At 40.0% G+C, this 25,734-nt stretch overlaps 1 protein-coding gene across 3 annotated transcripts in view; it reads right to left on the reverse strand.

The window, feature by feature from the left end:
• Positions 1-25,734, reverse strand: part of FAR2 (fatty acyl-CoA reductase 2) — a 115,850-nt gene continuing 90,116 nt past the window's right edge. For all 3 annotated transcript variants that reach the window (XM_028533309.2, XM_036019210.1, XM_036019211.1), the window contains 8 exons: positions 18,492-18,669; positions 17,084-17,128; positions 13,425-13,543; positions 12,456-12,523; positions 9,842-10,013; positions 5,097-5,226; positions 2,375-2,502; positions 1-1,267 (listed from right to left, as the gene is read on the reverse strand). In XM_028533309.2, coding sequence (XP_028389110.1) covers positions 1,105-1,267; positions 2,375-2,502; positions 5,097-5,226; positions 9,842-10,013; positions 12,456-12,523; positions 13,425-13,543; positions 17,084-17,128; positions 18,492-18,669 — 1,003 coding nt within the window. In that variant the 3' untranslated portion in view covers positions 1-1,104. The remainder of the gene's footprint in view (positions 1,268-2,374; positions 2,503-5,096; positions 5,227-9,841; positions 10,014-12,455; positions 12,524-13,424; positions 13,544-17,083; positions 17,129-18,491; positions 18,670-25,734) is intronic.

Below are 25,734 nucleotides of genomic sequence, written 5' to 3' on the forward strand. Positions count from 1 at the left end.
AACAAAACACCTATTCTCTAAACTTGGAGTCACTTAATGACATCCCTCCTGCTGTACATTGTACAGTTGGATGGTCATAGTACTCGCAGATCCTGGGGATCACAGACGGGTAACCTTCCCCACTTCATAGAAAAAGACTAAAACTAAATTTACATTTTTGAAGTTTTCCATTCCTCGGTGGCAAAGATCAGGGGACTGGGTTTTTATGATTCCAGCCTACAACCTTCCTCTCCATTTGTCACTGAGGCCTGAGTAAAACAAGTCTGAATATAAGGGGTTTGGTGAGTTGGATGAAGAAGAAGGAAATGCTTGAGAGAAGGTTATCAAGAAAATTGGTAATTCAAAAGATTTAGAAATAATAGTTGTCAAATTCAAATTATGAGGATTTTTAGTTAAAAGCATAAAGAACCGAGTCTTAATGCAGGTATGCTTGAGCCTTCATTCTGTGCATAATTATTTACACCTCAGTTTTTAGGTTTCAGAAGTGGATCTAGTTAAGAAAAATATTAAATGTAAGTCCAGTTTTCTAATTCCCCCAGCCTTCAACCAGGACTCCATGATGTAACACAAGGAAGGAAGCAAACTTTTCAGTGGAGAATTAAAGTATTTCTATTAACATTAAGAGGATGTTGAGACCATTCTCTCTCCACTTACATTGATTTTAAACCTTTATACTGGGTACCCTAGAATAGTCCCAAGGTTAGAACTGCCTCTTTTTTTTTTAAGCATAATTCAGCTTCTACCATGTGTTCTTCCATGTTCTTTTTTGAGTTGAAACTAGTCCTCTAAAGGAGAAAAATGCTAAGTGTAGAAATAGGGTTGTACTTTGGTGTTTTTTATTCAAGGACATAGACTAGGGTGTTAGAAAACAGTCTGGAAATAATTTGTTCCTAAAATATATATGATTATAGGGTAGGGCATGACTTCCCTTCTCTCACTGTAATAAAAAGAACATACAACTAAGAAATAGGAATGAATATGTGACAGCACATTGGACAGGTAATGAGGTTACATATTCTTTGTTACTCCTCATCTTGAGAACCACAGTTGGCTGTTTCAGAGGTATCTGAGAGGTTCCAGATAAGTAGAGACTGACAAACGTCCTCAGGCCTTGAGCGAGCTCGATGCCCTAAAGTAGGAGATGCATTTGTAACACAGGCTCACGATGAAGAGCCAGACATTCCGAGCCATCTGGGATCTTGCGATGAGGAGGCGCCAGGCGATGAGGAAGAGGGCGGTATTAAAGAGGTAGTGAATATTGCGGAGCCTGGGGAACGGAAATACATAAACAAAGTTAAAACAGTGCCAAGTACCCAACTAATGCTATCTGAAGCGTACACTTCAGATAGTGTCTATTCTGGGCTGTGACAAGCAAGTAATTGAAGACTCACAGGTGTGACCTGATAGCCTTTTGATTTTATATTTCATATCTTTTATTTCTACATTTTTCTCAATAATCAGATTTCTATAATATTACCCTGAACAGTTTCTCTTTCTCATACCTCTTTCTATCCTGTCTTGCAAACAAGACAAACAATCTTTCTTGAATATACTTTGATCATATTACCATATAACAAATCTTCACTGGTTCTTTTTCACTTAGAGGGTAAATTCTAAAGTTCTGAACCTCCTAATCAAAGTTCCACTGTTTGCAATTTACTTTTGCATTCTTAACATCTCTGTATTAAAAACCCTTTGCTTCTACCAGAATTACACCAGACTGCTGTAATTCTTTGTCTCTTTTTTTTAAATTTTAATTGTTGTTGCAGTACAATTTTCTATCTTTTACTCCCATCCCAACCCACCCACCCAGCCCTCCCCTCCTCCCTCCCATTTCCACCTGCCCCTGGTTTTTATCCATGTGTCCTAATTCTTTGTCATTTAAGGGACAAATTGAAGGCAGTTGAAAGACTTGAGGAGTGGTTAAGTGATTCACCATGTTAAATAGTGCGATCAGGTCTCCTGTTGTCAGGGAACCTTTCTCTATATCACAGTATGGTAAGACTATCAGGGATCACTTCCATAGTTTGTCATATTATGATAGGGTGTGGTAGAAGAATCAGGGAAGTTGGGGTTCAGATTTGGCTCTTGAACTTACCATATGTTACCATAAACAAATTACTTACCTTCTTTCAGCCTAACCAGTTCTTTGATAAAAAATTGGATAACAGAAATAATACCTTCCTCATAGGGGGTTCTGAAGTCTAAATGAAACAGTATATCACAGCACAGTACACAGGGAAGGACTTGTTAATGTAGTAAATGCTTCCACAATGTTAATTCCTCCCCTCTCCCACTCCAATTTCACGTCTGGTATAAAAAAACATACACAAAGTAAGTGCTCAATAAAGATTAAGTGACTGACTATGCTTACCTTCTTAAGTGTTGCTTTGCTTCTGGGACCCCAGCCATATCCTCTTTCAATAAATACTTCTTAACTCCTAAAACATAATTTTCAATATATTCCAACCAGTTCAACTGGCGCACATCAAAGTTGAATACCTGCAAGGCAAAAATACAATGGGTTGCTAAAATTGCAAAGTGGACAATCACTGTTCACTGAATGAAGTTTCTTTTATGTAAATGAGTGACAATTAGTTTAGAAGATCTAGGTCTGACCCCTCAAAATAGATTATTTGAGCTGTTATTTCAAAGGCAGCAATAATATGGACTACCCTTTGCTTAGCAATATTTAAACGTAGATTAAGCATGAATATTTGACATTTAAGAAATTTTGTGAGGGAAATTTAAGGAACTGGTATTAGTCTAGTGAAATCTGATTTCATTTCAAGTGAATGCAGATTATTTTTAAAAGTGATGGGAATACTATGTTAGGGACCAAAACAAATTATGTGTCATTTTCTTTCCATTTCTCTTAAGTCTGGGGGTGTCCCTTTAGTTTACCATCCTTTCCTACAATGTCACTACTTCATTATGCAGATTAAGGCAAACTTCAGGAAGCAAACCCTTGAGGAATAACTTAGCAGGATTTGTATTTTGTATTTGCTTTAGTGATATTATCCATTATGATATCCATTAAATGAAGCCATTCAAAACATTTCTTTTAGAGTTAAGTTGTAAGGAAAGCTTTGCTTTTCTTGGAACACTAGGGTATTTTCTCCTTTTGGACAAAATGCCATCCAACTATATTTTCCTTTTTACTTTTCTACCAACAACTCAAGAACAAATTTAGTGTTTAACTGCACTGGCTTAGGTATGATCTCCTAGACCACACATGGACATTCTATTTTTTTTCATTCTTATCCTTGACTCCATATTTTAATTCAACTGTATTTAATTTTAGTTATTATACATGTTTAAGATATATCAAATATTTGAGATAATCCTCCATATTAACAAAGAAAGCAGATGAGGTTAAGTAAGAAGTTACAAAGAGCTTCACAGACTTGTCCAAAAGCTGAACCGCATTCCAAAAGTAATTCTGTAATCATTTTGTTTGGATATGTTCTTTTTCCACAGTATCACTAAATACATCAATATTATTTATTCATCTATATGAACAGAGACCTTTACTTTTAGACCATTTCACTTTTCTAAGTTAGATTTCAATGCAGCCCTGGTGTAGAAACCTGGTTCCATACAGCAAATCAAACTGGGGGCTGAGCCACACCAGAGCTTGGCCATTAAATCCAAGTGTTTAGGACTATTGCCTTTGTGAAGATAATTTGAAAGCATATGTTAAAGCCACTGCAGATTTAATTTTTCATGGTATTTTAAGTTATTTTAGGTTAAAATAGTAAAATGTCAAAAATTAAGTTTATTACCTTTTGAATTATTTAGATGGGTAAACTCCGTGGAGAAAATGCTATAAAGATAAGCCTACCTAACACTGGAACCTAATTTTAAAAACAATGTACAATAACTTGAAGGTTTTTTTTTAATAAGCTGGTTTGATCAATTGTCCATGCATTTCAAACAGGTACTTAGAATTATTCTGTCTAGTGAAGGTATGCAAATATTTCTGAAAATAGCTCTATTTTGTGTTAATTGTATGGGTACTCAGTCATGATTTTGGTTAAAATATCCCTCTAAATCTCATCTAGCTTGTCAATATAACATCTATAGTGTTTGACTTTGCAAGTAACCTTTAGGTTCCAGGACCCAGATTCTAGGACCTGGATCTGAATAATACTCTCTGAGGCCAGAATGTGTAAGTAAAATCCTTAGCTGGCATGTGAGGCTAGCTCCCCATCTAACATTTACTTCTCAAGATGACTTGGTTTCTTCTACATGCTGTCAAGAACAAGTTACCCCTCAAAATGCTTTTTAAAAAAAAAGTTATTTGAAAAATGTCAATCAAGAGAGCGAAAACTTTAAACTTGAACTGAAAGCTAATGACATGTTCAGGAAACTCATGACTCCTTGAACAGAAAAGCTGGGAGCATGTACAAAGCACAAAAGATTTCTGTATTTGTGAATTTCAGAAATACACAAAGATTTATTGTTTGTGATGGCCAAGAAGCTAGTGTAAAGAAATAAATGGCACTGATGCCAAGCAATGAAAGTGAGGGCCTTTTCTGAGAAACACAAGTCTGGACCACGGATGTCGGAAGTCGTTACAGGGAGGAAGATCAGCAAAGCTGGGGAGAGGACAATGCTGAAGGAGGGAGGCCTCAGACGGGTTGGAATAATGAGTAGAGGCAAGCTTTAAAACATAGGAAGAAATTGTATAGCTTGAGAGGCACCAGTGGTTTTGATGACAAGGACAGTGGATGAGAGAGTGTGAGCAACATGATTATTTTCCATCAGTCATACGCTGTGGCTGTTAGAGGAAAGACAGAGGTGCAAAGTGTTTGCTGGAAAGGGAGCAGCTGTGAGGGTGAATGAAGGGTTAAAGCTGAGTACGATTACGAAGCGTGACTGCAGGACAGCAGGGAGAAGCCAACCGAAGTCCACCGACCTAGATCTCTGCCCGCAGGAAACTTGTTTCCTGCAACTGTGTTGGTAGCATTGACTGATTTTCTTGGGGGGAAATGTGTATAACTGAAACTTTATTCATCAGCTTTCCAGATGAAATACTTTCAAATTCTGAATGAGTAAGACTTCCCGGTTGGTGAAGGCAGTGCTGTACTTACTCTCTGGTCTTCGGGACTCAGCTCGGACATCAGCATTTCTGTGTTGTTTGTGCTCCATTCCCAGCTCCGGTTGACGAAATACTCCAGTACGGAAACAGTTCTTAGAAGCCGATTCATGAGCTTCGTCATCCTGGCAAAGGTCAGAAAGGAGCAGATATCAGCACAGCACAGATGGCTGCTTCTCTGCTTCTCTAGGAATGCACGAGAGATTTTTGAGAAAAATATTTAAAAAATTCCTTCCCTCTTCCCCTCCCATCTTCATTAAAACTCTTATTCATATTTTCCTTCCACAACAACTCTCTATTGAATGAAGGGAAGGGGATGAAGCCGAAGAAGCATTTTATACCCCTAAACTCCTCTCTTTTCTATCATCTCCTTCACAAGAGCCGCACACATTTTAAAAACCAAGCCAGATGGCCACCCTTAATGGTATACAATTCATTCTTTGAATTCCGAGCTAGACAATTAGGAAACTTATTTCTCTTCTTTATTACATTACTGGATTTTTAAAAATGGATGGACCCAAGGTCTTAGCATATAATTTCTGGGCAGAAGTGTTGGCTGTATTAGCATCCACATGACTCATGACTCATGAGGCACTTCTCTCATTGTATCACCAGATGCTAATTGTGATGCCAACTGTAATTCAGAGTGAAAGGGAAAATAACATTTGTTGCTAACCTACTCTTGTTCGGCATAGTGCTGGTACTTTTTGAAACTATCTCCACTAATTCTCATAACCTCTCTGTTAGGTAGGTATAAATATGCATTTAAAAAGTGTTTTATTTATTCTTAGAGAGAGGAGAAGGAAGGGAGAAAGAGAAGGAAAGAAATATCAAGTCCAGGGACCAAATGTACAAACCAGGCATGTGCCTTGGCTGGGAATTGAACCAGTGACCTTTGTGCTTTACAAGATGACATCCAACTGACTGAGCTACACTGGTCAGGGCTAAATCTGCAGTTTTATGAATGGGTAAAGTGAGCTTAAGATGAAGTGGCCACAATAATAGCTGTCAAAGCCAAAATTCCAACCCAGCTTTGACCTCGAAAAGCCTCTGCTTCTGTAATCTTATCACCCCGTGTCCCATTACCTAAAGTAGACCACATCTTCCAATCCTGTGGTCAGAACTTGGACCAACTCTACAGTGTGAACTTCCCAACCTAACAATTTATAAAAAACTTCCATCTACAATCCTATTCTCTTCACAATATGAGCCTGTGATGTTAGTACCTATATTACTTGCCCTGACTGGGTGGCTCAGTTGGTAGGATTGTCCTGTACACCAAAATGTTCCAGTTCAATTCCCGGTCAGGGCATATGCCTAGGTTGTGGGTTCGATCCTTGGTCAGGGCGCCTAAAGGAAGCAACAAATCCATGTTTCTCTCTTATACCAATGTTCTCTCTCTCCCTTTCTCTCTCTCTAAAATAAATAAAAATATTTTTTAAAATTAGAAAAAGATCTATATTACTTATTTTCATCTTACAGAAGAATTAATAGGTTTATGGTCTCATAGCTAATGCTCAAACCTAGGATTTCTGGCAACAAATCACCTTTGGCCTACAGAACATTTGATTTTCACCTTATCAGGCATATCTTGGGACTAGAGATTATTGTAGTTGACCCAGTAATGACTTATGATGCTGTTTTGGGAACTGGGTCTATTTCTGGTCAATCCTAATGCCCACTTATCTAATGACTCATGAGATACTTCTTTCACTATGTCATGGGAAATTCTTAGGTAGGAGGTAAAATCATTGTTCACTGACACAAGTGTCATAACAGGGCTCCATTTAGCTATCATTATCTAACATCTTTGCTACAGACTAAATACTTGTGTCCTCCTGAAATTCCTATGGCAAAACTTATTTCCCCTAATGTGATGGTATTTAGAGGAAGAGCTCATATCGGAGACACCCCGGAAAGCTCCCTTGGCTCTCAAAGCGTGTGAGGTCACAGAAGGTGGCTGCCTAGGGACAGGGCAGCGGGCCCTCGGCACGCACCCCATCTACCCACGCACCCGGACCTTAGACTCCCCAGTCTCCAGAACTGTGGGGAACAAACTGCACTGTTTATCAGCCCCCCAATCCCTGGTGTTCTATTGTAGCAGACCAAATGGAATAAGACATTCTTTATCCATTTTATAACTCTGATGTAATTGATGTGATTTCAATGGACTTATTTTCATTCTTTTTGTTAATTTTTTTTATTTTTGATTTTCAGAGAGGGGGGAGAGGGAGGAAGAAAGACAGGGAGAGAAACATCTATTAGCTGCCTCTCATGTGCCCACTGACCAAGGACCAAATGTACAACCTAGGCATGTGCTCTGACCAGGGATCGAACCACCGATTTGGTTTGCAGCATGATGCCCAACTAGCTGAGCCCTACCAGCCAGGGCAGATTTATTTTCATTCTTTTTTTTTTTTTCATTCTTAAAATAATCACTGTACAATATCATTGTATGTACGGGACTATATCAGCATAATATATGTTTTAGAAAGAAAAAACTTTTCTCAGGTAGAGAAGGTCTTAATGCATAAAATGCAAAAGTCATCAGAGTGATTCATTTTATCACATAAAAATTTAGAACTTTAGTAATAATAGTGATTACTGTATTCTATACATTCTTGTGCAAAATCCTATAAGATACATATGATTACTACCTTTTATTTTTATTTTTTATAGATGAATTTAGGTTTTAGAGAGGTTAAGTAATTTAGGGCTCACCTGGGCTAAATCAGTGAAATCAGAAATCTGATTCCAAACTCTTAAGAACTACATTATATGTAGCTTACTTTGTATTATTCATTATAAAAATTTCATATTCAAAGATATAAGAAACAGCCTTGGAGAAAATATATCAAATATAGATCTACAGAGACACATACACAGATGTACATGAGTTTCCATAAATTAATAACACCAACTCCAACCCAGTAGAAGAATAGATGAGAAACAGAAGCAGCCAACTCACAGAAGGGAAAACTTGAATGTCAAATGAACAAATGTCTCATGAACCACTGGCAGAGGAGAAAACTTGAATGTGTTGTCTAACGAACAACAGGGAGAGATAAGGACTTGGGGCTTGGATGAAAGTAACAAAGAGATGCCATTTCGTGTCTTTAGTTTGACAATTCAAAAGATTTATTTTTGCGAAGTATTGCTGAGAGTCTGTCAGAAAAAAACAGATATGTGCCCTCATCTGCTGGTGTAGTTGGCCAAATTGACAGGACCTTTGTTTAGGGCAACCACGTACCCTCCAACTCAGCAACGACACCCCTCAGCACCTTCCCCAAACCCAGTGGCACATTCTGGAAACATGCATGGGCACTTGTATTTGTTTACCTCAAAGCAAAAATATATCTATTTCCACATGCGGTTGTAAATGCACAGATCACACACAAACACACTTGGGGAGGGAAAGGGTCTAGAAAAATTTAAGTATTTTCAGCCATAAAGATTATTCTGAAAATTTCTATCACAAAACAAACTTACCCATTCCCCACAAATGCTACAATTTAATTTCTCACTAACAAAATTCATAAAGACTTTTATTCGGCCCCTTCCTCCCGTGTTTTTTTTTTTTTCTGCCTCTTGAACTTTGGTCTTTATCCAGGTCTTCTTCCACCCCTGGTGTATTTTAAAATCTTTAGCATTTCTGCTTACAATGTTTAGTTTTTCTTCTTTTCCCACCTTTATGTAATAAGCCCCATACAAGTATCTTCCCCATAGCCACAGTGTCCCCCTTTCTCTGTGCTCAGGGAGGAGCTGGCCATAACTGACTGATGAGCTCTTAAGAAGGTCTCTGCAAAATTTGGAGAAACTCTACATAGCCTAAGTTTTAGTCATTTGCTCTGCTAATAAGAATGGAAATTAATCACGCTGAGGGAGACTTCCTCCTTTATCAAGAAGCTAGCACGGAAGGCAAGACTGTTCATATTTCTGATTCTTGACTGCAGCAATTGCCTTTGGTAATTATAATAATAATGACTCCTCAGACACCTCTAACATTCAAGTGAGACAGAGAGAAATGAGTATGTCCTATCACAGCCACATGGTGACAGAGCTGCCTCAGCATTTGCACTTTTCACTCCACCCTGTTCCCTCTGATTTCTTCACTCACCTCTAGGTGGCAGTATATCTAGTTCGGATTTCTCCAAATCTTTCTTCTATTAACTTTCTTTGAGACTATTTGAAATTCTTCCCTTAGCTTTTGTTTCCTCATTTGTAAAATTGGGTTGCTGAGAACATCCTCCTTGGGTGGTTGTGAGAAGGAAAAGGAAGTCATCATGCATCTTCCCCTGTGTGTGTGAGGCTATTTCCATCATTGTACATTTGAAGATCACCTAACAATTTATCATTTTTTCTTTTCTTCTTTTTTCTTTCTTTTAGATTACCTAACAATTTAGAAAGCCCCCCCACCCCCGCCCCAGACACAAGAGTGTGGGATGCTTTTCTTTTGGGGTGGATGATTACTTGCTGAATTCATCAAGCAAGTTCCTTAACATTTAACTTCCTTTTTTATGATGTAGGATTTTTAAAGTAGGGGTCCTCTGGGGCCTCTCACCACTATTATTTCAGTTGTCCCAAGCTGTGTGTGTGTGTGTGTGTGTGTGTGTGTGTGTGTGTGTTGTTTTAGGTTCAGTTGTCCCCTTTGATCCCCAGCTGCAGTAAGGGCTAAGGGCTTTAGGGCCCTAATCTTCCATACAGTGATGCTCTTAAAGCTGTTGGCCCAGCCTCTCTCACCTGGGCTTCCTTCCTGTGAGCCGGAGATAGAGGTCGTAGATGATGGCAGGGGCCCAGTGGCTGACCGCATTCTGGTACTGGGTTGTGATGGTGTTGGTTGTGAAGTCAGCATATGGCCTCCTAAAAGCTCTCTCAAATGGGATTTTTTCACAGGTTGCCAAGATTTGGAATCCTGGGAGGGGAAAATAGAGTAAGTGTTGAGTCTAGAGCATTTGAGCCCATTGTGGCAGACGGCATTTGTAAACGGGCCAAAATAATAGAGAATAAGGGCTGGCTGTGTGGAGTCAGGAATCAATTTCTGAGACAGTATTAAGATTTTTATCCTGGCAATGCCCTGGCTGTTGTGGCTCAGTGGATTGAGTGCCAGCCTGAGAACTAAGGGGTCCCTGGTCCGATTCGCCAGTCAAGGCACATGCCTGGGTTGTGGGCCAGGCACCCAGTAAGGGGAGCTCAAGAGGCAACCACAACCATGTTTCTCTCCTTCCCTTTCTCCCTCCCCCTTCTCACTAAAAATAAATAAATAAAATCTTTAAAAAAAAAGATTTTTATCCTGGCAAGTAGTACTGGCATTGTGACTAGGTTAAGACTTGAGTCCTCTTCTTGAAATCTTTACTCTCAAACAATTTCTGGGGGACAGAGTTTTAATCAGCATAGTGATGCATTGTTCAGAAAAATTTAAATCCACCATTCAGTTATAAGGTTATCTAGTCTATTCCAAAAGTCCCAAGATAGAGCCTATGGACCTTATTTTCTTGTTTGGATCATTACTTGTAGAACCATCTGGGAAGTTTCTTAACATTTTACTTAAACCTTGATAAAGGGTTACTTAAATCTTACTCCTGAGGGTTTAAGGAATAGAGAGACCGTAACAGCAGGGTTCCTCCGTGCTGGTTCACTTTGAGTGCTGCTGGCTTTTCTTTCTTTGGGATTTCTCCTTCTCCGGGAACATGGCAGACTCAACTGTCCACTCTTATCTCTGGAGTTCTTTTCATAATATTTTTTCTTTTTTATTATTACTTAGGTAAAAACTCATTAAAAACTTTAAATGTAAATCTGTAAATTCAATAATTCTTTCCCAAAGCTATTCATTTGTATCCCATTTTAATTTTATCTATGTAGAACTTTCAAAGGTTATGCCTGAATTCATTATTCAGTTATGATGAAGACATCCGTTATTTTGGTAACATGGTTATTGTTCTATTTAAAAGAAGCATCTGACCCAGGAATCTGGACTCTTTTCCTCCAGGGGGATTCATATTCAGTTTTAAGAATCACTAGCAGAGTAATCAGAGCAAATTCAAGGGAAGCAAGAAAACTGTCTTTTGCCCTGGCTGGTATAGCTCAGTGGACTGAGCATGGGCTGTGAACCAAAGGGTCACCAGTTCAATTCCCAGTCGGGACACATGCCTGGGTTGCAGGTCAGGTTCCCAGTGGGGGCCACGTGAGAGGCAACCACACACTGATGTTTCATTAACTTTCTTTCTCCCTCCCTTCCCCTCTCTCTAAAAATAAATAAATAGAATCTTAAAAAAACTGTCTTCTGTTTCAGGGACCAGCTCCCCATCTGAATTTTAAATAGATCATTTACTCTTGCTGGGTCTTGTATGTAAAATAAAGCAAACTGCCTAGATTATTTTTAAGATCACTTTCTATTATGAGACTCTATAATTCTATAAAACAGATACTAAGAATTTTTAGCATGACAGAAGACTAATTTGAATCTCAGAATAAAATTTACATGTAGCAGCTTTAAGAGCTTAAATTACCTTGCTTGCATCTATTAATGCATCTTTTTGTGAGTCATACCTTAATTCTGTTACTGAGGTGGAGGAGATTTATTTTTACTTCCAAGGGTTTTCAGAATTATTTATGTAATTTAAATAACCAGATATATATTCCAAAGAACTTTGCTGCTAGAGAATTTCATTTAATTTTCACTGAAGTAGCAACTTTGTAAAAGGAATAGCACAGCTGAGGTTCTGAATTAGAAATCAAATTCTAATAAAGTCCATTTCATTTTTTGTCTGCATCTAATACCTTAAAAAAACCCATCTAGACCATCTAAAGTTTCAGATATTGACAAGAAAATCAACTCCTAAATTGACAAAGGAGCACATGATTGGTTCAGTTTCTATTCTATGCAGGATTGATTTTGTCGACAAGATACTTTCAAGGTTACTTTCCTGGCTAACTGCACAACTAATAAGACTATTACTAACCAGTAATAAAAGTTTATATCATTGGACGTTTCTAAATCTGCCTGGTCCTGTCCCAGTCAGGGACGCAGCCATGGGGCAGGCGGTGTACCTGGGAGCAGCGCCCTCCACAGGAGCAGGGTTTTGTCACCGACAACGCTCATACTCACTGACTTCTCCTTGGTTTCACTTATTTTTAAAAACCTCTTTAGCTATCGGACCCCTTACTGCTTACAATCATGCAGATGTTTCCCTGACCCTTCTTTGGTACATACACATCTATGAATTGTAAAGATTTTGTCTCTTCACTTAGTTGTTTGTGCATTTTTTCCCCATTAAACTCTAAGCTCCAGGACTGGCTTTGTCTAACTGTTCTTCCTGCGGTAGACATAGTGGTGAACGTCGCTCCAGGCACTTACCCATTTTGCCCCAGTGACAGGGATTAAAGTTACTAGATGTACAGTGGTAGATTAATGTTGATTTAGGTCTGGAAGAGAAAATAAAGTTTAGATAAGGGCAACAAAACAAAGAACTAATGAAAGGAAGATAAGGGAAAATAATATTTAGACAAAGTTGTTTTAATAATTCTCATGAGTAAAGCAACCTAGCAACTTTCCTTCTTTCGTTCCTTCTTTGGGTTAATAAGCACAATGGAAGAGGTTAGGAAAAGAGTGTGTGTGTGTGTGTGTGTGTGTGTGTGTGTGAAAGAGATCTCAGATAGGCTGGTGTAGCTGTGGAGCAAATGGAGGTGTCATGATGAGAAAGACCATCATTTTTCCAACTTAGGGACACGTTTATTGGGCAAAACTATAGGCTTAGTGTTTTCTAAATCCAGCGAAGTCCTGCTGGCTTGGCAAACATCTAAGTGTCTCAAATCAAATAAGAAAAAAATATTTAATTTATCATTTACTAACAAAGCCAAAAGTACAAACAACCTCTGGGTTTTTTGTTTGTTTGTTTATTTGTTTTCTTGTCTGCACTAGGAAATACCTCATCCATGGTGAGCTGAACTTTTGGCATTTATCAGGAATTGTTCAGGTCCATGAAATATAAAAGATGTTCTAATTTCACCCACTTTTATCTCCTTTGCCTTAAAAAAGAAGCTCTATATTAGATTATTAAATAGGAAGAAAGGTATTTCAGTTATACATAGTTTTATGGCTAATGAAAAGCATTTGTTACTTTACGACAAATGTAGCAGCACTAAGAAGTACTAATAAAACAACTCCGCGTGGATGATGGCATATTTGGAACTATGTGAATTATTGAAGCAGACACCCTCTCACATTTGGGGTCTCCTATAATAAAATGCATGTATTTCAAAAATAAGCCTAACATATTTACCCTCCTTATCACCAAATCTTTGAAAGCCAGCCCAGCATCCACACCTGTGAACTGCGGTGTACCATCCTACAGCCAAGGTGAGATTGACGACCGTGTCCACTGGAATCAGGTCTGCCACAGCCATTGGAGCACCTCTCAGGGCCCGAAGGAAGCCTTTCCCAGTCTGCACGGGAAGAAGAACATAGCATATTGAGCCAGATCTTAAGTAACAGTGGGGGCTAATAATGATGCTGTTAGGAATAACAGCTAGCATTGATTCACCCCTCACCAGGTTAGCGTACAAAGGCTGACATCTCTCAGACTACCCAGCTCTCCAGCCACGTACATTTCAAATGCCAACATTTCTATGAACCACTAGTGAGTGGTCCTTAGATCCTTTAGGGACTGAAATCTCAAATTTGTGAGAGGTAATATATTTAATTAATTAACAAACACCAAGAATAGTTTTTCACATCTTAAAAATTAATTCATAAGACATTTTAAGAATTAAGGTCTTCCAAATTCTCCATTAATACTGGCATTTTGCTGTTGTCTGCTAGCGCTTACTAACTTACAAGCAATGGCAGACACTAAAAGTTTAAGAAATATTTATGCTTTTAAATTAATAAATGTCTGCTCTGACCGGTGTGACCCGCTTGCTTGGGCGTCACCCTGCACAGTGGAAAGTCACCGGCTGGGCTCCCTGCCAGGGCATGTGCCTGGGGTGCGGGTTTGGTCCCAGATCAGGCGCGTCCCACAGGCAAGCAGTGGATGTTTCTCTCCCACATCCAGGCTTCTCGCCCTCTCTGTCTCCCTCCTTTGCCCCACCTCTGAAAAAATAAATAAGTAAAATCTTTAAAAAATAATAAAATTCAACCATTGAACAACTTTATTATTCCTTTGGAAAAGGCCACCATTATTTACTTTTCGCTTGGTATCTTAGTTCACCTCGCGGGTCACAATGTCGTACTGATGCAAGAATTGGGAACTACTCATGTTAATGAATAAGTCATGCCAGCAAATAAGTCAGTAAATAAGTCAAAAGTTTCATTTTATGAAGTAATTGATTATTTATATCTTGCTTATTTCCAACATCGATTTTAGTGGTTGTTAGCACCTCCTTATGTTTCTAATTTCTGTTTTCTTGTAACTGATTCCTTCGTACAGAAGATACCAGTTTGACAATTTTAATTTTTTTTATTTTTTTAAATATACTTTATTCATTATGCTATTACAGTTGTCCCAATGTTTACCCTTTGGCCCCCTCCACCCAGTACCCCCTATTCTCTCCAGCGCTCCTCCCCACTTAGTTCATGTCCATGGGTTGTACATATAAGTTATTTGGCTTCTACAGTTCCTGTACTATTCTTAACCCCCCCCCCCACGCCTATTCTGTACCTACCTATTTGTACTTCTTACCCCCTATATTTTACCCCCCTTTCTCCCTCTTCCTCTCTCAATTGGTAACCATCTAAATGATCTCCATATCTATGATTCTGTTTCTGTTCTGCTTGTTTGCTTAGTTTGTTTTTAGATTAAATTTTTGATAGTTGTGAATTCATTGCCATTTTAATGTTCATAGTTTTGATCTTCTTTTTCTTCATTAAGTCTCTTTAACATTTCATATAATAATCGTGTGGTAAGGATGAACTCCTTTAGCTTTCCTTTCCCTGGGAAGCACTTTATATGCCCTTCAATTCTAAATGATAGCTTTGCTGGATAAATCTTGGATGTAGGTCCTTGCTTTTCATCACTTTGAATACTTCCCTTCTAGCCTACAAAGTTTCTTTTGAGAAATCATCTGACAGTCTTATGGGAACTCCTTTGTTTTTCTCTGCTTTTCTCTTTCCGCTTTTAAGATTCTCTCTTTATCTTTAACATTTGCATTTTATTTATAATGTGTCTTGGTGTGGTCCTCTTTGGGACCTTGGGTCTTGTCTGGAACTCTCTGTGCTTCCTGGACTTGTATGTCTATTTCCTTCCCCAATTAAGAAAGCTTCTTTCATTGTTTTTCTCAAATAGATTTCCAATTTCTTGCTCTTTCTCTTCTCCTTCTGGAACCCCTGTGATTCAAGTGTTGGTATGCTTGAAGTTGTCCCAGAGCCTCCTGACAGAGAGTCTATAAAAATAGATATAAAAATATCCTCTTTTTAAATTTTTTTTCTTTTTGCTGTTCTGATTGAATTTTTTTCTTCTCTATGTTCCACATCATTGATTCTCAGCATCATCCACTCCACAGTTGATTCCCTGTGAATTTTTCTTTATTTCACTCAGTGTAACCTTCATTTCTGTCTGGGTCTTTTTTATGCAGTTGAAGTACCCAATGAGTGCCTTGAGCATTCTAACAACCAGTGTTTTGAACTTTGAATCTGATAGATCGCTTGTCTCCATTTTGTTTACTTCTTTTCCTGGAGTTTTGTTCTATTCTTTCATTTGGTCTTCATTTGTTCTTTCTTTGTCTTCTCATTTTGGCAGCCTTCCTGTGTTTGTGTCTATGTATTAGGTAGAGCTGCTTTGACTCCCTGTCTTAGTAGTATGGCCTATTATGGAAAAGCACAGCCATAAGTTGGATGGGATGGAGCCTTAGGTAAGCACCAGAGTGGGGCAACCTGTGTGAACCAGGTTGATGGAGTCTCAGATTTGGTGTTGCCACTCTGTAGTTCTGTGTGGGGAGGGCTTAGAAAAAGGACAATGCTGCTGCCTGGCCTCTGGAGCTCTGTCTGGGAGGGAGCTGTCCCCCAGCACTTGCCCTGATGCCAAACACTTCAGTTTCTCCCCTTATGCCACTAGTGCCCTTCAAGTTGCTGTCTTGGTGCTGGAGTCCAGAGGGAGTGAGTCTGTGTAAGGCCTAAGTTCATTGCAGACCCTTTAGAGGAGACGCCCGACAATCCTGCAGTTTCTTCTGCAGCCCCAAACCCCACTGGTTTTGGCAGCCAAAAGTTATGGGGACTTTTCTTCCTGGCACTGGAACCCTGGGCTGGCATACCTGATGTGGGGCTGGGACTCCTCACTTCTGAGATATCCCTCCCATTTTTTATCCATCACAAGTGAGTGTGGGACAGCCTGTTCTGTGTCTCCAAATCTTCCTGTCTGTGCCCTTCCTACCCATCTGAATGAATATGACTTCTTTAATTCTTTGGTTATTGGACTTCCATACAGCTCAGTCTTCTGGCAAATCTGGGTGATAGCTATTAATTTGAAATCTTTGCTCCATTGGTAGTTGTCATTCTTATATTTATTAAGAACTGGTTATTGATGTATTTTATGCATTTATATAACCTATATCCACACACATAAATTCTTGCATGTGTTTTATAATCAAGAATTTGATCATCTTTATGAATATGACTTTTATTGTATCCCCAGTTTGCTGCATTAATTCAAGCTATTAATGAACGAAAAGGAGGAAACACCCCCATCTAGTGGGATAAAAGGGAACTACAGACATGGTCCTCAATGTTCAAAGGCTTTCCAAAAACAAATTCCTGAATGGTAATTGATATCACAGCATGTCAGTTTTTCTGATAATAAAATCCAAAAATCAAAGTAACTTCATCCTGATTCTATTTTTCAATCAGCAAAACTGAGATAAGATGCTTCAATTACGTTAGTAAAGTAACATTTATGGTTTTGGATCAATGAAGCTAAGCCAACACTAAGCATGTTGTTAGTCACTATCCCTCCAGCACATTTCAAGGAGTTATTTCCACATCATTATACATACCGCAATAATGAGCCCACTGGGTCCATTTACGTTATCAACCCAACCCTAAAGAAAGAAAAAAGATGTCTGTTGGTCATACATGTCAGAGAACTTTAATACCTTCGGAACATTCGCAGTCTAATCTTAATCCGTTTCCAACAGGAGCACTGAGACCCCCGCCAATCTAACTGTCTGATCCTGTAGTTCTCACATCACAAACAAAGGTCAGTGGCAAAGCACTGCACAGTTTCTGCCTTTTATTTGTGGGAGAATTGACATTCTGCCAGCAGGAGTTATGGAGAGTTTTAATGACACCTTAGGGGCTAAAATGGACCTTGTATTAATATCATGATCTGCTACCTAATTCATCAACCATCATCTTCCTCCATCTGGGACCTGATTTTGTCTCCCCAGGGGAACATTTCAAACATGATTTGTAGGAATTATCCATTTCTTATTTCAAGAGCCATACCATCCATTCTATCACCTATCTATCTATCTATCTATCTATCTATCTATCTATCTATCTATCTACCTAATTAGCTTGCTGAGAGACGTTAGAGGGAAGAGTATGTTTAGGAGCAGCTAGAGGAAAACGTCATTTTGAATTTGTCTCTTCAGCCCTGAGCAAGTCAGTTGACCTTATTATGTCTGTTTCTTTATCTGTAAAAGTTGAAATGCATGTGTAAAGTGAAGAGGAGGCAGAGGAGAGGAGAAGAAGAAGGGGCTCTTTCTCGAGCCTTTTACTCGGGACCAGGCACTGCTCCGCACTCCCCATACTTGCCTCATCTGGTACCTCTCCAAGGTGGGTAGTTACAGCCCCATTTTACAAACCAGGCAATTCAGAATCTGCATTGTCATTAAGTAGTGGAGTTCAAATTTACATGGCCCTAAAACTTCACAGAATTGCTTCAAAGAAAATAATTTAATCCAAGGTGCTTTCAAAAGCATACAACAGTATACAGAGGTTAAAAGTTATTATTTTGAAACTGAACACCTTCTGTGAGCTTTGTGATACTTATTTATCCTGGCAGACATAATACTACTTATCTCACCATCAGGAACATTCTGGTATATTTAAACTATAGTGGGAGAGGCAAGATATGAAACTATTGTCTACGGAAACTCTAAGACTAGCATTAACGAGAAGCTGACTGGGGATCTCCACCCAACTCCAAAGAAGTCCGTGTAAGTCCCAGGGGGGCCTTGTGCTGAATAATTCATGAACCAAATGTGGAATTTTGCCCAGTTAAAATAGATTTGTGTTTGATTTCCTACACTCAACTATACATCCTAGATAGAGAGCTAGAGAGAGAGGGAGGGAGGGAGGGGGAGAGGGAGGTAGAGAGAGAGAGAGAGAGAGAGAGTAATTGAACTAGAAGGATGCAGGTTTGGAGGCCAAGCAAGGGATCCATGTGAGCGGCCTTACTGGGAAGGGCTCCTGCCAGGTTGCTCCCACAATGGAGGGCCTCACGATGGCGATGTTGAGGTTCCCGCTCTCCTGGTGCACCACCATCTCTCCCAAGGCCTTCGTGTAGGTGTAAGTGTTGGGCCAATCCCGGATCAGTTTGGGGGTGATCTCCTCAACAATAGCGTCGTCTAACCACCTGAAGGTAATCAGAGTGAAAAAGAATTCCAGCGACATACGTTAGACAAAACAGACCAAAACCGACACTGTGAGACACAGACACTCAAATACAACTCCCACTTTCTAGCTTGAGTTCTGGAGGTTGGAAGAGCCACAGGATACCAAGGCAGAGTGTGTACATTTTCAAATCATGTGTGAGCTCTTTGCTGTCCACTGCTGAGCCCAATCTTACCAGCTGACTCCCACCTCCTCTCGCCTAGAGAGATAGCTTTGACAGCTGTGCACTCCACTACTTGATTACATGTCATCTCTGTCTTCAATGACTTCCTCTCCAACAGGTTCAAAAGTACATATCCATCGCACACGTTTGTGAGTGCAGATCCTGAGCCTGGGAGCGCACCGAGTGCATTTTCAGAGTGCCGAGGCGCTCTCAGCTGGGTGCAGGGGGGGTTCTGTTGCCACCCCACTCACCCCGAGTTTCCAGTGAGCACCTAATGTGCCAGTCTGGCAAACTTCAGCTTTTGACTTTTAAAATTCCAATTAATGCCTCAATGAATAAAAGCAACTACATCTGGCAGACTTATAATCCGTTTTAGCAAATCTATAAAATGTATTTTGAAGGTCTGTTTAGAGTCTATTCTAATAACTTGGTAATAACTTCTAGAGATTCCCAGTGAATTCTGAAGTGCTCTCATCACTGCTAATAGTCTGTCAAGTGGAGTGGTCATAGTCCTCTGAAGCAGTTGTAATAGTGACTACCGGGTACCTCTGCTTACAAAGAAACATGCAATAAACAACCGAGTTACCATGACAACAGCCTCATTTTTCTTTAAAGGTGTCAGAACCATTCTGATAATCTCCAAGTCTATCTGCAGTTCTTTAAGAGCACAATAATATTATTGTGGATTAAATATTTGATGTTTCTCTTGGCAGATCTATTTGGGCAAACTTTTGATATACTGTAGTTTTTAAAAATTAGACTACCTAAATATGTTAGTGTGATTTGGTACATTTATTTCTGTCTTATAGAACTGAGCTCAGTCATACTGTTTTGATTGTAGGAAAATCTTAGCAGTTACTGCTTTGCTCCCATTTCAGATTGTTGAGCATTTAAGATGTGTTTATGCCAAGACTTGTTCAGAAACACAACACTCCATTTTGGTAACTCTCATTTGCAATAGATGAGCATTGTCTATAATGTTTGGTTTTTCACTTTGCTGCTACTCAAATGTCTTTCAACTTGAATTGAATAGGGAAAGTCTGAGAAGTTCCGAGAGTTAAAAACAACTCCAAATACTCAGAAAAATAGGTATTCCAATGATACAGCCACCCGAGGGTCGGGAGAGAGTGCGGGTCGATGCAGGCAGCTCTCCATCTTTATAAAGAGGTTACCTTCTGCAAATCGTGTTTGGGGGGCAGCAGTGGATTAACTAACCTATGAACATTTTATTTCCCTGCAAAGGCACACGAGTTACAAAAACTGGGTCAGAAGAAATACAGCCTAATTTCTCTCTTTTTTTTAATACAGCTTTACTGAGACATAATTCACCAAACATACAATTCACCTATTTGATGAAAATACAGCCTCATTTTAATGAGGCAGCAAAGAAAACAAACTCTAAGCAAACAGCAGACCCCAGAGACGCACGGGGGCTGCATCCGCGGCTGTCCCGCTGCTGTGCTGGTGCCGGCCCCCACTGAACGGTACCATCTGGAGCCCTTACCAAATGGGCTGAGTTTGCTTCTCAGAAAATGTTGGTTTTGTAGGTTTCCAAGAACACAAATTCAGAAGCTGTAGTGTTTTGTAGACGGTCTGCCTCTACCCTTCGTAGCTTCACCTGTATCTTGCTGTATTATCTTCTTGTGTCCCCCACTTTTAGTAGTGAAGATGGCCATGATTATACCTGCTCTCAAGTTTTAGGTTATCATGAAGGCAAAGAGAAATATTCACAACTGCACTTGAAGCTTTTTGATAAAACAAAATGAGCCAATCAACCTAAGGCATTTTTATTTTTGGTAAAACAACCAAGGGGCATGTATCTACAGAGGCGGTAGTGGCTTTTAACATATTTTTTCCAGTGCAGCCAAGCAGGCCAGGGCCTGTCTCATCCAGCCACTAGCAGAGTTCGCAGAGCTGAGTGTACCAGAGACGCACGTCCACTGGTCAGGTGGTGCGCTTTTTAAGATGAATAATCAGTTCGTGCTCTTCTTTACCAAAGTTTGATGTGCTGCTATGGCTTGTTCTAGTACGTTTTTAAAACAGCAAATAAGTTAGCACAGAAAAGAAGACACCACATAAACCAAAGCACATTTCTGAAATGAACCAAATGCCCTCTGGTGTGTGTACTCAAGAAGATGTTTTGAACCCATGGGCCCCAAATTCTAAGCTACTTAAATTGATTCAAAAGATGCAAAAAGTTATTCAAGATTTCAGAAAGTAATGTGTGTGTGTGTATACACACCCACAATTTCCTCTAAATGTTATTTTTGGGTTTGAAACTTGTGGAATCAATCTCTTAATACCATTCACAACTTCATAATTTATGTACTGAATGAGATAGCATGAGAAATATGTATTTTTTCCTCTCAATTTTCTTATTTAGTAAGCAGGGCAAGCAGACCGGTGCGTCAGGAAAACTTTCTGAGTGAGTGAGTACTCAGAGAGTGAGTACTGGACGCAGCGCCTCGTGGGAGTGTCTGCTCCCCCCTTCTCTCCTCGGAACTGTGTTCTCGCCCTGATCATTGTGATGGCCGTGCCGCAGGTACTTGCTTATGTGTCTGTTGCCCCATTTTTCAAGGAGTCCAGAGAGAATGGATTATGTATTTTTTTAATGTGTCCAATCACCTTTCTGCCCCCAGGAACCAGCTAATTTAATTCAGTAAACAGGTGTCTTCCCACATGATGGTTTTCTTTGGCCAATTTATATTCTATGAAAGGTTTTGGGAAGCTGAGCTGGTGCATGATAGGAGAGAATGGGTGGACTCAGAAGGACGTGAGGCTGTAGGGAGACTGGAAGGAAGAAAGAGGGTAGATGTCTTTGCAGAGAATGAACCAGAACTGACAGTGAAAGCATCCACTAGTAGTGGGGAAAGCATTGAGAAGCTGAAAGCCTGTAGATGCTGACCAACTTCAGTTTGTCAGAGCTGGCTTCAGAGCAAATTTAAACTTTTACTGGGGGGAAGGAGGGTATATATATCTGAGCCCAATGCTTGTGTTGAATGGGCTCCAGTATTTTCCTCCAAACTTTTATTGAGCTCTTATTCTGGCCTCCAATAGTTTGATAACATAGAAATTATTCAATTTGTGTAAGAAACAATCTGACCCTGCTCTAATTTATAGTTAAAGCCCAATACTACTAAAAGCACACTGAATTTTCAATTTTGTGTCGGCTACTTAAGTGCCATCTTGAGACAAGACAATCCCGAAAACAAAAGCACAGATGCTGAATTCAGCCTTTTGGCCCCTAGCACAGATAACTTTCTTTCTGCTCACAGTGTGTGAGCTTCCGCATCGATGCAAAGCTACTTTCCCCCATTTGACTTCGTTCCATCGCTCCCAAAGGGCCACGCTGGGGGCTGGGGCTGCAGGTGGCTTTCATCATCCCACTCCTCACCCTCCACCCTCAGCCCACCCGTCAGAGCTGGCCGAGCTGTGTTTGATCAAGAAACACCTTTTCTTTGTCACATGGCAGATTAGCTGTGCCTGGTAGCTTCAAAAGTGTGATTTCTAGCAGGTACAAATCTATCAGGAACTTTTTTATTGAATTAAAGCATCTAGAAATTAAAAGACAACAGAAGGTGAGGAGAGTCAGGGAAAGGGCTGCACTGATTATTGGAATAGGAAGGCACCCCACTGCAGATGAAAGCCGCTAACCGAGAAAGCCCTTTAAGACACTATTTCTAAGGCTCACAGGAGGCCTCTGACAGACATCCAGATTCCTGGAAGATTCTAAGGTTCTATCTTAGAACCACTAATTCAACCTTCAGGAGTGATACCTAATAATTTGGTGATTCGTGTGGCCAGGCAAACTGGGGGATCACTTACTTAAAAGAACTCCACTTCATAAATATAAATCAGTCAATTTGTATAAATTGGGATTAGCTCTCAAAAAGGCATTGCTTCTTTGAGTGAAAACTTCAATAGAATGAAGCTTTAGAAGATTTAAAATCCTGGTACTATTTAAAAATGTAAACTGTGACAATGCGCATATTCTAATCTGATAGCTAATTAAATATGTGTAATACTCATAGGCAAAACATTAACCATGTCCTGTTGTGTTTTATCTCCCAAAACACAGGTGTTTCACGTCTGTTGCCACACCCCTTTCCAGTCCTCTCCACCCTCCCTCTGGTCTGCCTGCCTCGGGCCACTTCCCAGGCCCATCTACAACCCTTGCCCAGCATGACCAAGTTAATGTTCCTGCTCATTTTCATCCAAGTCTTTGCTTAGTTAAAACAACTGACTAACGAATCACTCACACACACACACACACACACACACACAGCCCTTCTTCAGTGGGTCCCCACTGCCTAGAGGTAAGTGCAATCCTCCGCAGGGTATTCCAGATCTCCACAGTGTGGGCCCAGCCTCTCTCTCCAGCTTGATTCCCACATGTAGCGTATGTACTGCCGAAATGGACTCACACTGGCATCGGGAACTCGCCCCGGGTTTGCCTGCGGCCGCCGCTCTGCCTCACATGTCCCTTGCTTCATCTGCTCTTCTAGTCCATCTCCTGTGCCTGTCTTTATAGTCTTTCCACTCAGTCCAGTTCCATCAGACTTAATACGTGCCAGCTGCTCCACCACACCCCCACACATACTCTGCCCTGCTTTGTTCATGTTTGGTGGCGAGCTCCTTGGAAACACAGTCTGTCTGTTAAGAAAGCACCTTTTAATCTCTGGCCCTGCCAAGCCTGTGGGTGTACTGGAAAGACTATGTCCACGTAGACAGAATTACGTGGCTACGGAGGAAAATTGTGTTACTGTGACTTACTGGCTGAGGCTTCTGACGAGTTACTTAGCCTCTCTACGCAATTGTTCCTTTCTTAGTACAGCAGTGATAGTAGTAATATCAACCCAACAATGTCAAGTTAAGGAATTAAATGTCAGAAAGTGTCTTTGTTCACAGTAACTGCTTAACAAGAGCCATCATTTCCTTCTTAATGCAAATTTACTAGATTGATTGAAGTATGCTAAATAAAGCATCAAATATGTACAGACCCATTTTCCTAGTTCCTAACTCTAGTTATTTCAGGCTTTCTTTTTGTTTAAAGATTTTATTTGTTTACTTACTTTTAGACAGAGGGGAAGGGAGGGACAAAAAGAGGGAGAAAAGCATCAACGTGTAGTTGCCTCCTGCGTGCCTCTGCTGGCATGTGCTGTGATTGGGAATTGAACCAGCTGATCTTTTGGTTCACAGGCTGGTGCTCAATCCACTGAGCCAGACCAGCCAGGGCTATTTCAGGCTTTTATGCAGGTGCAAAAGCCCTTTTCAGCTACACTGGCTCCCCTACGAGAAGTGACCTTGGCCTTAAAAACATGGAAAGCATCAGCCCCAAAGCCCTATCTTTCCTGTTAGTTATATGTATTTTTAAAAATACATATACTTAAGCTGTTATTCTGAAAAAATGGAATTTCACCGGCAATCTCCGATCCATCTGTGCACATGAGTTTCTAGAGGTGACTAGCACTCACTGTGTAGAAGCTAGCGCGCTGAAGGCAGACGGGAGTAGGAGCGCTGACAGCACACGCTCACACCACTGCGGAGGGTGGGATGAGGCGCGGAAGACAGCTGCAGGCCTGAGAGCCAAGGAAATCAGTTGTGTAACACTGATTCATGGCCGTGCTTCTCACGCCAATTAACACCGTTAACTCTTAGCTGGGGTTATTAAAATGCGTTTATGCTAAAGCTTTTATGTTAATACAATCAAGTTTTATCTTTTGGGATGTGTTCAGGACGATCGTGATGCCGGAGTTTCAGACCTGCGCTGGAGGAAGGGAGCAGAGGGTCAGCGGTGTCGCACTGCGGGCTGGAAAGGACGGGCCGGGATGGTGGGTCTCAGGTTTAAGCTCTACGTCCCCTTCCCTTTATTCACAGCGCGAGCAGGAGCACTTGGGCCTTCCCAGCTGGGAAAGTTCCTGGCAAAAAGCACCAGTCCTCTTTTTATTTCCCAGAAATGGAATTCCCATTAAATTGGTTTTCTGGAAAAAGAAGGTTCACTTTAGTTTTTCATGGGTGAGTTTCTTTTTTTTTTATTATTGTCTTTTTCAGGTTTACTATGGTATAATTGATAAATAAAATTGAGAAATACTTAAAAGGTGCACATTGTGATGATTTGGTATACATCTACCTTGTGCAGGATTCCCCACATCTAGTCAATTCACATATTTACACAAGTGGTTGTCTCGAGATCACAAAGCCCAGGGACAGCTTTAAGATCGATCATCTTGTTGTCTAATTCCTGGTTTCCCCTTTTTTAAAATTACTATTTTTTTATGAGGGCCACTGGAATACTAAGAACAAGGAGAGCTCTGAGATCCCAGAGGGTTACTGTTAATAAAAAATTTCAAGGAAATAAAAACCTAAAAATCTTGGGAAACACTTTTATTTTAATTTTATGTCCATTACAAAATAGAGATGAAATAAGAGAATAAATATGTATTTAAAACAAAGCAACTAAATTAGGTAAATTAATATTTATTCAGAATAACTTTAATGGTATTTGTTATTCCTGAACTGCAAAAAATTCCATCTGGTACAGGAGTTGCTGAAAGAGCCATGAACACTGATGTGGTTGGTTCTTCAAAACTTTAACGCCTAGGCTTTATTTGAAGTTTAAGGGGGAAAAATGAGCACCCAGAAACAGGGCGAAGATGTGAGCTTACAGGTATTTTATTTTACATTACTTTATTTTATTTTAAAGATTTTATTTATTTATTTTTAGAGAAAGGGGAAGGAAGGAAGGAAGAAAGAGGGGGAGAAACATCAATGTTTGACAGAAACATCAATGTGCAAGGGAAAAATCAATCAGGTGGCTCTCGCACGCCCCCAGCTGGGGACCTGGCCTTCATCACAGGCATGTGC

Source organism: Phyllostomus discolor, chromosome 2 (assembly GCF_004126475.2).
Source record: "Phyllostomus discolor isolate MPI-MPIP mPhyDis1 chromosome 2, mPhyDis1.pri.v3, whole genome shotgun sequence".
In the NCBI taxonomy this organism is placed as follows: Eukaryota; Metazoa; Chordata; class Mammalia; order Chiroptera; family Phyllostomidae; genus Phyllostomus; species Phyllostomus discolor.